At 29.1% G+C, this 16,653-nt stretch overlaps 2 protein-coding genes across 4 annotated transcripts in view; both read right to left on the bottom strand.

Annotated features, from left to right (window-relative positions):
- Positions 1-2,916: 2,916 nt before the first annotated feature.
- Positions 2,917-12,390, bottom strand: LOC140662924 (cilia- and flagella-associated protein 70). The gene is given in 20 exon segments (XM_072886685.1): positions 2,917-3,015; positions 3,152-3,254; positions 4,142-4,300; positions 4,379-4,528; positions 4,830-4,950; positions 5,044-5,174; positions 5,427-5,609; positions 5,685-5,848; positions 5,921-6,069; positions 6,283-6,416; positions 6,991-7,182; positions 7,461-7,583; positions 7,862-7,985; positions 8,093-8,297; positions 8,335-8,463; positions 8,606-8,745; positions 8,823-8,923; positions 9,005-9,181; positions 11,916-12,163; positions 12,246-12,390. Coding segments are annotated over 18 exon segments (2,685 nt in total). The 3' UTR covers positions 2,917-3,015; positions 3,152-3,254; positions 4,142-4,231.
- Positions 12,391-13,051: 661 nt separating this feature from the next.
- The window catches only part of LOC140673298 (uncharacterized), a 28,789-nt gene continuing 25,187 nt past the window's right edge, over positions 13,052-16,653 (bottom strand). Inside the window, exons 21-27 of one of the 3 annotated variants that reach the window (XM_072906195.1) lie at positions 16,332-16,544; positions 16,157-16,258; positions 15,828-16,003; positions 15,181-15,376; positions 14,759-14,904; positions 14,498-14,656; positions 13,052-14,386 (exon numbers count right to left, since the gene is read on the bottom strand). In XM_072906195.1, coding sequence (XP_072762296.1) covers positions 14,266-14,386; positions 14,498-14,656; positions 14,759-14,904; positions 15,181-15,376; positions 15,828-16,003; positions 16,157-16,258; positions 16,332-16,544 — 1,113 coding nt within the window. In that variant the 3' untranslated portion in view covers positions 13,052-14,265. The remainder of the gene's footprint in view (positions 14,387-14,497; positions 14,657-14,758; positions 14,905-15,180; positions 15,377-15,827; positions 16,004-16,156; positions 16,259-16,331; positions 16,545-16,653) is intronic. The other 2 variants (XM_072906188.1, XM_072906202.1) reach the window with 2 other exon arrangements.

Here is a 16,653-nt window from a genome sequence, read left to right on the forward strand (position 1 = left end):
TTTTACGGCGAGTTAGATGTTACTATCGATATTTTTTATTCAACTACAGTAATAAGTTTAAATGCATCTAGATCAATTCTCTATTTATCTGGAGAATTGATGATAATAGATAATCTGTTTCTTATAGTGTACATAGTCATGTGCAAATTACAGATAGAATATAAAGTTCCTCAATACAATTAATAACACGGAAAACACTATTATTTCTTCAGACACCATACATATATACTCATATATACTCGTTATACAAAATATAAGTAAATGTTAATTTGTTGAAAGTAAATTGAGTTTTTGTTGTGTAAATTATGCATAATATTTTATCTTTTATGGTTTTTATAGATTGCGCGCGCATCGTATTTTTTTGGGGTAGTACTTATGTATGTTTACCGAAGATAATAATAAATTAATAAATAAAAATAAATTTTCCTTTTAATAATTCCGGATGCTTATTCATGTATGTTCTATTAAGTTCTTTACTCATTCGTTATATATTTGCACTTCTCTTTTTTCTATGCAAGCTGTCCATCTGCAATACAAGATAACATTTATATAAAAAAGCGATTAATATGTATTAATTCTATCGATTAATATAAATTTCTATTTAAATATGACAGTACCTTTTATATCAATATGTATTACATATGTAATATTTCTGACCGACATTTGTGGAAAGTATATATTTTCCGACGTTGCCAACCCCGGTAAAAAATTTCTCATATATAATTATATATAACAATATAAAAGTATATAGAAATATATAAAATTCTGTATAAGTTATGTATAGTATGCATAATTTTGTATTATTGTTGACTGACATCTAGCCAACATTAATATAAAATTATATATAACTATACAATAAGTCATATATTATTATATATAATTATACATAACTTATATCAAATTTTATATATTTCTATATAATTTTATATGGTCATATATCATATATGATTATACATAACAAATTTTTTACCGGGAATGTAACTCACAATCAGTGTGACAGGAAGCAAGAAGAGTACGTTTCTAGTTGCGAATACTACAAATTAAAGTTTAAGAATACTATCAGAGACGCGTATGCGCATTTTCACTATTCGAATCATGCGCATATGTAATATTGCGAACACGTTGGAGAATAAAGCCTCAGGTTGGCCAACTTTATCATTACGTTTGAAGACGTCTATCTCCTTTGACGTTACACAACGATTTACAATGCAACGACTTACTAGACCAATCAATAAAAAGATTCTGTGCTGAATTGACCAATTGACAACGTGCACACTTGGACATCACTCCCCGTTTAAAGACCCGATCAACTCTATCACTTGCTTGGTTTTAAAAATAGGAAATCCATTCTTTTTTAATTACAATTCTGGGAATTGGGGACTCCAGGGAATCCTCTCACAATATAGAAAATGGTATAAATATCGCGACGAGCATAAACCGCGTTATTAACTCGTTGGAAGTCTACTTCAAACGTGGTCTTGACTGTCAAGTGAAATTTGCTGCAGTTGTCTTTGTACAAGTCTTCATCCAACATCCAGCCAAAAGCAAAGTAGTAAGTCATACACATTTGCTTTATTAATTTTTAGCATTTTTACATAAATTGTTTTAAATTTCTAAAAATTAGTAACTTTATACTTATAAATTTAAAACTAATTGATATAAACAAAATAGTAATAGCAACAGAGCAATATATAAAATTATAATAATATATAACATTTTATTGAATATTTGCTAAAAAGAATTAATTATTATTTATAAAAAATCTATTAGAAATTCTACGATTAAAAAGAAATATGTGACTTTAAATTAACAATTTAAAATATTATTGTATAATATAATAGCTAATAATTTAATATTGAAAAATACATAATACTTTTTTATATTAAAATATATTTTATAATCTTGCTCTTTCTCTTTCCTTTTCTTACTTAGTTATAATTTAGTTATTTATTTTTAGTGTGTAGTGCAACATACATTAATATCTTATCCAAATTTTTTTCAATTAAAAAAAATCTGTAGATAGATAAATATAGCGTATCTCTCAAGTAATGTAATTAAATATAAGCTCACACTATATTTAAAATAAAACAATGTATAAAATTTTCACACATATTTCTTGTGTGATTTTTTAATAAATTATGTTTAATGGCTTTGTTCTTTTTTCTTCGAATTTTTTTATATTGGTTTGATTGAGATTGATTCTTTCTTTCTTGATTTGAATCTGTTAAGAATTAAAGATTTATATATCTGATTTAAAAAAATTTTTTTTTTTCTCTTTTTTAGATGGATTCCAAAGGCCAAGCCAATCGCACAAATCAGTGCAACCCGACTCATACCCCAAGTGGACCTGGGCACCACGCAGGTTACCCAGGGACAGGGACAAAAGCTGATTTGAATAATCATAGTAATCAGATGAATCCGAATAATCCAGCTTACAAAAAATAAAAGGCATTTCTGTTTTACAGAATACTGATGGCATTAACTTACAAATAATGTATATGCCAAAATTATGATATAAATATAAAAATGGTGTAACACCAGAAATATTTCTTTTTCTCTTTTTGTATCCTTTATTATCTCTACATATTTTTTCCAGTACTTTATCCAGTATTTCTGTCCAGTATTCCTACCCAATATTATGTCCCGAACCTTGATTAAAAAAGTAATTATTAATAAAAAAAAGCTAATATTGTGATTTAACGTAATTATTGAATATTTTATAATTTTTAACGTAATCATCTTTAACATAATCATATGAAGAAAAGAAAGTTAAAGTATCTTATATTAATTAATTTTTTGATGTACATATATAATTCACAACATATACAGACATTGAAGACAGAAATATCGTTATATCATTATGAAAAAAATAAAGACAATTAATACAACAAAAATAAATGATCGTATATCATCTGCCGGGCTGTTGAATCCAATATCCCCAAGGAGCGAAAAAGTCACCATTTTTTTCCTGCATGGGACCACGGAAAACTTTTACTTTGACTCGTTGAACGTTATCTACAAATGAAGAGCAACATACTTTATCGAGACTATAATAATATTTTCTTACTTTGAAAGATTATTTTGGATTATTTTAGCAACGAAAGCACTTTCGTGTGTGATTACATTATTGCCGCACTGTCTGCGATATTACCGTTTTTTCCAATCATGTGTTGCGTAATACTTCTTGATTCATCGCAATCAACTGTCGCAGTAAATATCGCTATTTGAAGCAGACTGAGTATAAAAATAGTACACTGCAAACGGAAAATATAGTTGACTATGACTCAATATTCTATCGCACGTATCGAGTATTAATGCGTAATTGAAGTGCAGCTTAAGAGAATAAAAATAAAAATACAAGGTGTCTTGTAATTAATAATAGAAACAAAAATAAGCTGAAAATATAAAATAAAATTTTTTTATAAAAGGCTTGAATTTTTCGAAAAAATTGACTTTGAAAATTGGAGATATAATAAAAGTTTTTTTTCGTTTGAATTTCTATGCTCTATTTATCGCAATTATTTACATTATCAAATTTATCTCGCGACTATTAAAAAAATACATATTTTCTTTATTAAAACTTTAAAAATATCCAAAGAAATATAATTTTTTAATAGAAAAAATAATATTTCTTTGGATATTTTTAGAGTTTTTTTTAGTTTCTTTTATGTATTTTTTCAGTAATTTTTTTTTTAATTATTTAAAATTATTTTAGTAAATAAAATAATATATTTTTATATTTATATATTAACAGTTGCTGTTACAAAATGAATTCAAAGATGTATAATATAAACTTATGTAAGCTTAAAAAATGTGTCAATATGTTATTAATTTTGTAAATTTTAAAATAAACTTTTTCTCGCAAATAAAACTTTATATATATATATAAACTTTTATTTTACATTATCAACTTATTTTTGTAAAATTTTCGTGAAATTATTATAGTATGAAAATCGCACAAGAAAAATATGTGAAACTTTTATATTGTTTTATTGTAAATACAGTATGAGCTTATACTTAATTGCATTAATTAAAAAATACGCTATATTTATCTATCTACAGATTTTTTAATTGCAAAAAATTTCGATATACTTCGCCGGTTATAATTACGGGACACTCTATATCTCGCACTTTAACTCACCAATAATCTCATCATGATCGTCGTAGAACAGCTGATTGAATCTTAAAATTAAAGAGAGGACGCTTATATATATTCCCTACGCGATTGTATTTAGAGCATGACTGGTTTTCCATTTTGCGGTTTGAGGGACCGTTTTTCTAAAGAGAAAGCCGTATTCTCCTGCGAGACAATGATAACGTGTCACATGTAAGACAGCGACGATAATATCAATGCTTCGTATTGTTAATAGCTTTTCACCTGAGCAATCTGTCTTCGACATTGAGCAACTTCGTCATGACGTTGCAAGGACATGTTTAATAGGCATAAATACTTCCAAACAGTCGCGTTACGATTATCGATTTGATTCGCCTCCGATAAAGCTGCCTCGGCTTCAGCAAATCGCTGCAACTAATAACTAATAGTGATTTTTTTGTATAAACGATTTTCTATACATGTATAAAAGTAATCTTAAATTTTTAAATATTATGTGTGATTTAATTTACATACATAATTTTTTTAAATTTAAAAGTTACATATAATTCATAAAAACTCTTTTGTTTGTTACTTTTTAATAAACGACGACCGACGATTAAAACCTGACGGTTAAAAGTTATTCTGGATCATGACCTTGACAACATATGTCAAGATCAAGGTCATAGAAGGGAGGTTCATTTTTCTGAATTAATAATTTTATTTTTCTTTAACTTACTTCGTAAAAAGAGATTCCCGCACCAAGCCATGTTTCCGCCGTCGGTGATGTTTCACATGTGTTAAGGAAAACTTTTAACGCGTGTACGTAATCGCCAGTATCTTCGTAATACAATCCCATCCTAATATTGTGTAATGTTGTTATAAATAACTTGACTCTTTGCCTTTTCCTCCTTCAATTATCTTACGTAATATGAAGAGACAAACAAATTTACCTCATCTGCACGAGATGAAGATCTTCCGGCCGATTGTATATCGTGTTAGAAAATTCGTAGCAACTAATGGCTTCTACAAAATCGCCCTTTTGAAAGTAACAGTGCCCCATTAACCCGCTTATCGAATAATCCTGAAAAAAAGATTTTTTTAGAAATTTAAATATGCATTTCACAAGTTATATAAATTTCATGTAATATTTCATATTAGCTAAATTAATTAATCTATATATTTATTTAAAATTATTTATGTCTTTATCTAAATTAATTTAATAGATTTATTCTATAGTTCTATAATTACAGAAGCAAAATTTAAATCAAATTAACAGTTAAGATATTTTAAATTTTAAAGCAAACGAATAAAAGGTAAAAATGATAGAACAGACCAGTCCGTAGATAGATTCGGCTTCTTTTAAACACGACAAAGCATCTTCATATTGATGTGACAAATAATGCTGTACGGCTAGATAATATAGTAAATGAACAGGTCTACTTGATGAACATGATCTACTTGATGAACATGATCTACTTGAGCGATACATTTCTTCCGTAAGCGCTATATCAGCAAACTGTACAGATAGAAAGTGTGAAAGCAGTCGTACGTTTTTATATAAAGATAAATTTTCAAATGGAAAGCCCATTACGTCGAAAAGATGTAACTTCATTAAAAATGTGGCCGTTATCATATACACATTGACGCGTGGACAGTGGATCATTGTCCAAGCGAGAGGATCCTTATCTGAAATCTCCGTTTCTGGATCATCGTCTTTCATACATTTTTCTGCTATTCGTAATGTGAGATCTATTCCTTAAAAAATGAAAAAGTATTTATATATTTGTCATATAACGCAAATTTTTTTATATAAGGCTTCTGTTATACCTGGGTGATAATCCATGCGAATGTAAAGCAGATGTAGGATAACCCAGCCTTCAACGAATCGTGGATAAAAATCGATCACGGCTTTCAAAAAGATTTCGGCTTCTCGATAGTTTCGATCTTTGGCGAGAATTAATCCGTACATCAATAAACTGTCGAGGAGAAATTTATTATATTATTATATAAATATAATAAATATAATAATATAATAAATATCTACAATAAATTAATTTATTGTAGATTATATTATTTATTTATTATATTATTATATTATATTTCGTTTATATAAAATTATTTATACAAATCTATCTCTGGTCCTCCTTTTTATATGAGCTCAAAATATATATTTATGTATTTTTACATACGCAATTTTATTGCGTCCATTTAAGAGAATTGCTTCGCGACAGCATTCTTTTGCACGGTCCGTGTCATTAATTTTTAAGAGAAATATCGCGTATTTTGTCCATGCTATGGGATCATTTTTATTTGCCGCAATTGCCTGCGAGAAAGATCATGTATAACATGCTTATTTTTATCTTGATAATAATGGAATATATTATTTACATCTTATAGAAAAATGCAATATCTGCCTTAAATTATTTAAGATATTTCTGCAATCAGAACTTGTTAGCCCTTAATAAGAATTTTATGATTTTTTAATATGTTTGGTTCTTAGAATTATTTATTTCCAAAGATGATCCAAAAGTAAAATCCAATTTAATCATATTAAAGAATCCCAAAGCACTTATTAAAACTAACTCAATGATGTCAGATTCGAGATGTTAACATCATGCTGCTAGTATATTTTGTATTATATAAATAATGTTTTCATTTTTTCCTTATAAATATTTTTTGAAAACAATGTTATTTTAAAATCATCTAGATAAGCTAATTTTATCTATTATCTTTATAATTTTACCTATTATCTAGATAAACTTGAAATAAATCATCTTTAGCTTATCTGAGATAAAATATTATAAGTCTTATCTTTATCTAGATGACTTCAATGTTATCTACGCGAAACACTGATAACATATGCACAATCTCTCTTTATAAAAGATTAAATAACGTACAGTCTGATGATGTCGCCTCGCATCGTCAATGTGACCCAACTCGTAAGCTTCTTCGGCGTAAAAGTATAATTTTTCAGATATATTACATATCGTAATTTTCGGTGATTCGTCCACAAGACGGCTTTCGACGATTTTGTTGATGACCAGGTGCATTCGTTCGACGAGATACGTGTATACGGATGCCACAAAATTCTATATATAAATTTTAATTTGCAAGAAAATATTCTTTTGCTAATAAATTCATGAGTGAATTTATGACTAAAAAGATAATTTTTATAGAGCTGCAAAATTGCTTCCGATATAATAAATAACCGTATACAATAAATCTAATCTAATCATTAATGTTTTTTAAACAAAATGATAAAAAAATAATCGATAAAATTGTTTTATATATATGTAAAATATAATTATATATATTTATAAAATGGTTAAATAATAAATTTCTGGACCTGACTGTCGATCGAGTGTACTGTGTTCATGCTTTTTTTGAATTTCTGATCTAGCAAGGAAATCACTTTTGCCTTTAAAGTGTTGCGTACAGTCAAATATGTGCCAGTTTTATATAGATATTGCGTGAAACAAGTTAACTCATCCTGAAAATTGTCACGGACGTATAATATAATAATTTTTATTAATATTTTCGCCGACATATTGATCTCACTTCTTCGGGAACGAAGCAATACTTCATTTTATCTGTTGTTTCAAAATTATTCGAGGCATTTTCTTGGTTTCTCGAAGCGGACAATTTTTCTTGTTTTTTTTCCTCGCAAAAGTCCTACCGTGAAAAATACATCATTGATATATGTAACATTTAATTCATAATATAAAATATTTCTAGTGTAAGATAATTATTTTTTATGAAATTTAATACCCTATAACTCTCTGTAATGATCTCCACTAATTTTCGAATGCAAGCTGCGTACTGTTCCTCTGCCACTTCGCCGGAATAAACGTAATATGGTTTAGTTATCTTCGGTGCCATCAATTTCTCGATTCTAGCAAATCAGTTAAACGGAAATAATTTTAAAATATGATTCAAATAGATAGAATTTATTATATTTTACTTATGACATATTTTTGAAAAACATAATCGGTAACTTACAAGTTTGAGAAATCAGTTTCGAGTTTACAGGGAATAAATGGACGATAAAGCTCGACTTCGATTATGACGAAAACAGGTTCACCGGTTTCCGAAATTAATGGAGTACTTTGCGAAATTTCCACGTTCGACTGATTGGACTGTTTGAAAAAAATTAATTAAAGAAAATTTTATTTTTTTTATTGTATATTTTTTCCTCTCTCTCTTTCTAATTTCTTAGACATCATACATGTACGTAAATTAGCTAACTTTTTTTGATTCTTGTCCCAAGCCTTTATTCCAAGATTCTAAAATACTTTTTTCTAAACCAGTCTTTACAGCCATATCGGATATGTTGTGTGCGTATAATTGCGCCATTACACGAGTACTTTTTACTGCGGAAGATATTTTATATCAATATTTAAGAAGGAGGAACTTTTATACTTTTGTGAGATTTTAAGCCACAGTAATGTTGATAAAGATATGTAGAAAAAAGCAGTGTATTATATTATTTAAAATAGATTCACTTGCACTTACTTCCCGGAAAAACCAGTTCTGATAAGTCAACGTAACACTGATAAAGTTGACATTTAGCTAGCCTCTCTTCTTTCGACCTAATATTGTTCTCTTCCGTAATTTTCTCGATCATCATAAATTCAAATGGCCAATATTTATATCTTTGAATATAAATATTATTTTGATATTCAATACGGAGTTTTAAGGTTCTTATGAAAAAGATATTAAAAAAATATACTTGATAATATGGTTCTGCATTATTTCAATTGCTACGTCGTACATCACATTACGATTCATAAAATTCCACTCGACCCTGGGCTCATCCTGGCATACTTTCTTCTGTAAATTGCATATTAATCTACTTTTAATTATTAATTTGTTGGATGAAATTGCGAAATGCACCAAATATTTTAAATGTACCTGTACATCGAATTTTGCGTTCAACGTATTTCTTATATTTGCGTAATCGCGACTAAGTTTCCACTTTGACAATCTGGCACGACTCTGTAATTTTGATAAGCTCTGCCATTGCTTGGTTCTTTCCACATCGCGATACTTTGTCCATTTACCTTCTTCGAATATTATATTTTCCGGGATCTGTAGTAAAAAATAATTTCTCTGTTTGAACAATTAATGTGTGTGTGTGTGTGATTAAATCGAATTTTAAATATTTCTTATTCTATATTGTATACAGATTGGCCCATATAAAAATAAAGTACAAAATCGACATTGCCACATTTCTTATCAAAAAATAAGCATCTTTTTTCTTTGGAAAAATTTTCGGAAATGCAATGTTTTCGAGATACCTCATTTTTTAATATGACAATGTATTTTAGCCAATGTAATATTACAATATAATTTGCTGTTTTTTTATTCTTTTTCATGAATGATTTGTCGTATAAAAATTTTGATAACTCCAGTATAATAAAATTTAATATTTACATTACATAGAGACATTTTATGTATATAATCTATTTTGTTTATATTAAAGTTGACAAGTACACTTTGTTCTCCTATAAGAGAATTTATTTTATGTAATCTCAGTTTCAAATAAATAAAAAAATCTCTCTTTAATCATTTTATTGTTACATGTAAATGTTAGATTTATCTATAATAGAATTATTACCATTTTTACACAAAGAATTATTTGCATGAAAAGTCAAGAAAATAACCTGGAAATGCAATGTATAATAGTAGCATATTAAAATAATGAGATATCTTGAAAACAATATTTCCGGAATTTTGTCAAAGGAAATGCTTATTTGTTAAGGAATAAAATAACATCGATTGCGACGCAATTTAAATGATAAATCTTGTACATTGTGATATTTATATATTATTTTTCCGTAGATATTTTTCAATTAACACATAGAATCTTAATAAAATAGAGCGGAAACAAGAATGTTAATGATAACGTTGTCCGGAAATATTGTTATGCGATCTCAGATTAAACTTGCTTTGGTTTCTTTGTTTTTATTCTTAGAATCAATAATTCGCATTATTCATATCTAATCATCCGCTCATATGCCTCGTATCTTTTCCGTTTACATTTCGATATGCATTTGCTCGTTCGTCATTACACTCTCTTATCAAACGTTTTTTATATATACATACACTCTTAAAAATGTGTATATAAAATTGACTTAAATTATTGGTGAGTAAAAGCAAAACGCTGTTAATAATGCGCAAGTATTTATTTTATGTAACAATTAATCTATTATAAAATCGTACGTTTCGATCAACGTTATGACCTTCTTCACCGCAAAAGTACAAAACAATTGAGAAATTAACAAGGTTTCTGAACAATATAATTATCCATTAATTTGTCAAAACATGAGAACAGTAAAGAGTTATATGTATAAGTGTTTCGGAAAATGTCAAACATCGTTCTGTAGTCAGTCGGTTAAAATTTTTGAAAGACTCAAAGCTCTAATTACTAACAATCAAATTCTCTTTAGAAAATTTTAAAAAACCGACAAAAATAAAAGCACCTCATATTTCATAATACCATACATTCGTAGAATTGCTGAACAATTCAACAATGTCGTAAAGAATGTTAACGTCACATTATCATATTATAGCATGCATAAATTAAATAATTTTATCAAGGTACACAAAGACCCTGTACATCCATTCTCTCGATTAAATTTGGTTTATAAAATTAATTGTAAAAATTGCACAGCTTCTTACGTGAGGCAAACTAGCAGGAAACTAAAAACAAGAATTTCTAAACATAAATCTAACATATTGAATAATAAAAATAACTCGGTCATTACCACTCATAGATTAGATTATAATCATAATTTTGATTGAGAAGGTGTTAAAATTTTAGACAGAGAGAAGTTTTACAATAAAAGATCGACTTCAGATATTCATTAAAAGACAAACAAACAGTATAAATTTGCAAACAGACACAGAATGCCTAAACTCTACATATTATAGATAAATTACCAAAAATATAAATAATCTGAAAGCCTTTGATTGTTTTTGTTTATGAATTTAATGATATTAATGTCGACTCTCTTTCCATCATAATAAGATCAGTTCATCGTTAACATCTCAACGTGTCAGACATTTTTTGTTAAACATTCGCGGACAAAATATATGTAAGTTAGAGTTTAATACATTGCCTTTTTTAAAAAAAAATTTTTAATGATGAAATTGTGAATTGATTTTTACTTATTCTAATAATAGGTTTCCAATCTTTAATTTTAATTTGACGAATCAACTTATGTGTCATTTCTTGGCTTATCAACCAAAAGAAGAACACATCAACTCAGCAATTTCTTTTAATCTGACTTCAAGTCTATTTTTAACCGATTGACTACAGAACGATGTTTGTCCATTTTCCGAAACACTTATATAACTTTTTGCTGTTCTCATGTTTTGACAAATTAATGGATAATTATATTGTTCAGAAACCTTGTCAATTTCTTAATTATTTCGTACTACGCTGAGGTCATAAAGTTGATCGAAACATACGATTTTATAATAAATTAATTGTTACATAAAATAAATACTTGCACACTATTAACAACGTTTTGCTCTTACTCTCCAACAATTTAAGTTATTTTTATATTTCTAAGAGCTTATATTTTTTATTTATTTTATTTATATTAAAAAATACCAGAAATATAAGAACGAAAAATATAAGAATTTTATTAAAATATTGTGTTTTTTTCTCAATCTAGATTTTTGAAAAAATTGGTCTATTTTTAATATGTATATATTTTTGAAATTGATTAATTTTTAACACATTTTGCTTTTTGTTATCTTTCTATTATCGCGCTTTTAATATTTTTTTCACTATACATAATTATTCTTTAATTACCTCGTCGTCAATATATATTATCGTGCCCGCTTTGTATTCTGCATTTTCGACAAAAAAGACTGGCGGATTGTAAATACTTTCTATTGTTATACTCAGGAAATTAATTTTTTCTTTCGGAGGAAATATATCTTCACCGTCATACATTATTATCGTGTTTATTATAGGAAGATTTTGCCACGAGACCGCATTACCATCGAGCGAATAATGCGCTGTTTGTACTATTAATCTTTCAGTAAGCGATTTTTCACCTGTGATGGCACATCAAGTTATATAAGAAATATTATAAATGTATTTTAATTTTATTTTTCTATTTTTCGCAGAAATCATTACCTAATAATACTTGTATCAGATCAAGATTGCAGAAACCAATTACATTTGATGACGTTAACGTCTCTTTCGGAGTAGTTACTGTTGCCTTTGTCCTTGAATCCGCATTTGATTTGACGGAATTAATCGAGCGTTGAGTCTCGCACATTACCTTTACTGTTAATAATAATTACATATATTATAATTGTAATTAAAAAAATTATTATATTCATATACTCTTTCTCTTTTTGATAGAATATTATAAAATGATTTATTTATTTATATTGCATGTAGGTTATTATAAAATTTTTATTTTACTTAAGATCGGAGTTGATACGACTGAATTCATGCTATCGCGATCATTAACTATAAATGAAAGTTCAACGGCGAAATTGACATCGTAAACTTGCGGCGCTTCCTTGAAACCCGAATCGATAAAAAAGGGAATACTTTCTCCCAACACTATGTCTTTGTGTATCACGACAAACGATATGCCGGCTTCTTCTTTCACAGTCTATGCATTTCGTAGAAAAGACATTTTTATAAGTAAGATATTTTTATATTTAGAAAATAGCTGGAAAAAAACTTACGATATTTTCAATGGATTTTATAATAATTTTGACACTTTGTTCCTTCGATGCTTTAATTGATTCGTCTTGAACCGAAGATTGTTCCATTGGAAATTATATTGTTGTTAGTTTCGCCAACTTTGAATGAAATATTAATAATTCAAGATAAAAAACTTTTTACAAAAGAATGTAATAAATAGCTTTCACACAGCCTGCTCTTCAATAATGATAGAAACGATAATTGCGAGTTTACTTTTAATTGTTTTATTGTACTTCGAAAGAAACTTCAAGTCGAAAGAGAAGTGAATTTTCTGTGAAGCATGATAATGAATATCTTTCCAAAGTTTATTGCGAATAACTAGACTATTATACGATATAACAATATTAATTTTATTTATCAATAGTATACGTATGTGTACCTTCTCTCAATGAATAACAAGCAGTTATGTGTGTGTGTGTGTGTGTGTGTGTGTGTATGCGTATAAATTATATTTTATATATAATGCACATATAAATGATTTCTCTGATATACAATTCTAATGGATGGTTTACAAATCACAGAAGAGAGAGAGAGAGAGAGAGAGAGAGAGAGAGAAGAAGTCTCAAATAATATTCAATAATCATTCTCATAAACAAATTCTAGTCTTATAGCACTTGATATTTATTCCGTAAAAATTTATAAACATTTGTCGATACTTTTTCTTTTGTAGCGTTTAGAGTATATTATATTATATATTAGAAAGTTACACAATTGGATTTACAAACAATTATGATATCGAACTAACGAATTTAAACTTTCGACTTACATCGAAAGCATCGTCGATTCCGAAACAAATTTATTGCTATATCCGCAATAGTCTCTTTTCTTCAGATAAATATTTGATATTTTCTCTTCCTGCAACTCGTTAATGTAGAGTTGGTGAAGACAACAATGAGACAAAAATGTTTCTTTCTTTTCTTCGATACAATTTACGTCACGAGCGCTAAAATTGAGCTAAAATTGCGAAAACCGCGGAATTTCAACAATCACCAATACGAAGGCACTACAGTTCTCCAAACACACTTATACCAAAGTGCACATCCTTTATACAATCATATAAAAAACTAATATACATGCGTATATATTAAAATTACAAGTATCAAAACTTCAAGTTGATGAGAGAAAGTCGAACTGAACTCTCTCGAGTTTTCTCTTTCGTTTTTCCTGTCATTAGTCACTAAAATCACATTATTTTGCTCTATTTAATTTTCAGAAGAAAAATATACAGAGGGGAGCAGGGGAGAGAAAATGGCTGCTTGCTTGTCTCGGTATACGACGTAGAAAATTCTTGCCCTTTAAATCGGTTTTTAAAACGAATCATTAAAATGTTTCTGCGTAATAAAACAGTCTTCTGGGATAGTTTGTTTAATGATGGGACAACGGGGCAAAGGGCTAAATAACATTACGCAGATTTAATCAAACGGAACGATTGGGGTTACAAGGTTTTCATGGTTTTGTCGATATGTCTCAATGTCGTTTCGGGCACTGCATCCGTCAACGCTTTTCGAAATCCCTCGCAGCGGGTCAGGCATCGAAACATTTTTTTCGCATGATTTCTAAAAATTCACATTTATCAAATTTACCGATAGATATAGATTGTAATTATTAGGAATAATCATTTTAGATGTGAGAATAAAAGAATGATAAAAAGTGAATGGTCGATTTACCTGGCGTCTAGATTTCCATCCATTAACAATTTCGCGCCTGTGTTTAGCAGCTTATCTTTTACGTCACGTGGTAAAATCATAATGTGATCTGGTCCGATGCGATCGGTGATGTCGGATAGCAATCGAGCGGTTGCTGCGCGTACAATAGCGTTTTGGTGACTGCAACAGAATAATCAGGAAATAAAACATAATCAGAGAACAATGTGAGAATATAAAGAATAAGAAGGTTTATGTTCTAGCAATTTAAAAGTTTAAATTTACCTCGCTCCCCGAAGTACGATACTGATGGTTTTATGAGGCGGAAGATGCTGCACCATCTGATCCAGGGCTGCGTTGCTATCTGCTCGAAGAAATCGATTCGTATCGGCCGTTCTTTGAAGTAACGGTCCAGCTATATCGTCCAGATCCTGTAAAAAAAGATAGACAAAAATGGTACATATCAAATAAGACTACAAAAGTGATATATCAAAATAATATATATACATATATACATATAATCCAATACAATGCAATGAATTCGTCGATCGATGGCCAATATATTGATTGGAGGTCAATATATTGATTAATGAGTATCCAATGTATTAATAGATCGCGACATGTGTGTTTAGGAATGTAATTGAATTCTTTATCACTAGTTAAGACATTATTATTTATTCTCATGTACGCTGTCATGACATATCTACCTGATCGATGCCCCGAATTTGCGAGCTGAAGACATCGCTGGCAGCGAGACACGCGGCACGTGCCACTTGCGAACGAAGATTTTTTATGTGCCGACCTAGAAGCCTGCCTATTGTTCCAGCTGCACACGTGTCCAGACACTCCGGATGCTGTTTCGAGATCTGAGACAGGCTTTTCAGGCCCTTCATCGTTATTTCCCTGAAATATATATTTATATAGAACATGCGTGTATGTAGAATATTTATCGTATTTTATTAGGAGTGTGATTTAATTTTGAGGGATTTTTTTCTCAAAAATTGATTTATTTAAACAAAATAATAAACGAATACATTAATTTAAATATTTCGTTTTCTATGACTTTCCCATGGATTCTACGACGATAAAGAGACTCTTTTTGGAGTTGATCCAATTTTCAACTTTTTGCACTTCTTTGAAATTATAATAAAATAGAGAGAATACACATTTTCATAATTTCGAATCCATCTCTTGCCGGAAAAAAATTGAAAAAAGTCATAGAAGACGAAGGAAAATATTTCAATTAATGTATTCATTCATTATCTTGTTTACATAAATGAGTTTTTGAGAAAAATATTCTCAAAACTAAATCACTCCTAATAGTAACTAATGCTTTCACAAGACTAACACCTACCAATCTTTATTCTCGAGTTGTGCAAAGCATTGTTGCATCATCCGTTTGGATTTTTCCGAGGGCTTCTCGACTGGAGAAGCTCTTTTAGTGGAAGAAGTTCGATATCTACTGGTGCCACGTATCGGTACTTTTGAGGCGATTCTCCTACGCGACTCGATAGCTTCCACAGATTCGGACTGTCGAAAGATTTAACAAACATCATATGTTATAATAACTTATATCGTTTTTTCGCAAGTTTATCATTAAAGATTTATTTGTTTTACATTAATAAAAAGAATTTTATTACACGTCTAAACAAAAGGAAAATATATTTTTTTCATAAACTGTACCTCGATCTTCAATATTCCCGGTTCGGTATTCGTTTCGCTCGTGCTGTCTTTACTTTGTCTGTCCTCCAAGGTGTCGTTCACGCTGGACTCTTCTTCCGTGGACTGAAACCGTAATTACGTAAATTATAGTCGGTTAATCTTTTCTTAGCAAGAAGTCACACGTATGATTTCTTACCTCCTGTATGTGAATCTTATGCGAGTTCTCGAGATTCTCGGCAATTTCGTGAGAATGAGGCCTCGACGCGATGATGATCGCCGGTGAATCATCAGTCATACTGATGTCTATGGGTGGGCGAGTGATGGTGTCCAACGATTGAATGGAAGCATCCTCGTCAGGCACTATGGAAGCGATTATTCTCTCCTCGCTGAAATCCTTGGGATTCTCGGCCTGATATCCAACCAATGATTAAATGTTACACTAATCTACATCTCTTATCACAAGTAAATTTAATAAAATTAATAATTTATAGAATACAATTTTAAAATTAATTATTAAT

Source organism: Anoplolepis gracilipes, chromosome 1, assembly GCF_047496725.1.
Source record: "Anoplolepis gracilipes chromosome 1, ASM4749672v1, whole genome shotgun sequence".
Taxonomy (NCBI): Eukaryota; Metazoa; Arthropoda; class Insecta; order Hymenoptera; family Formicidae; genus Anoplolepis; species Anoplolepis gracilipes.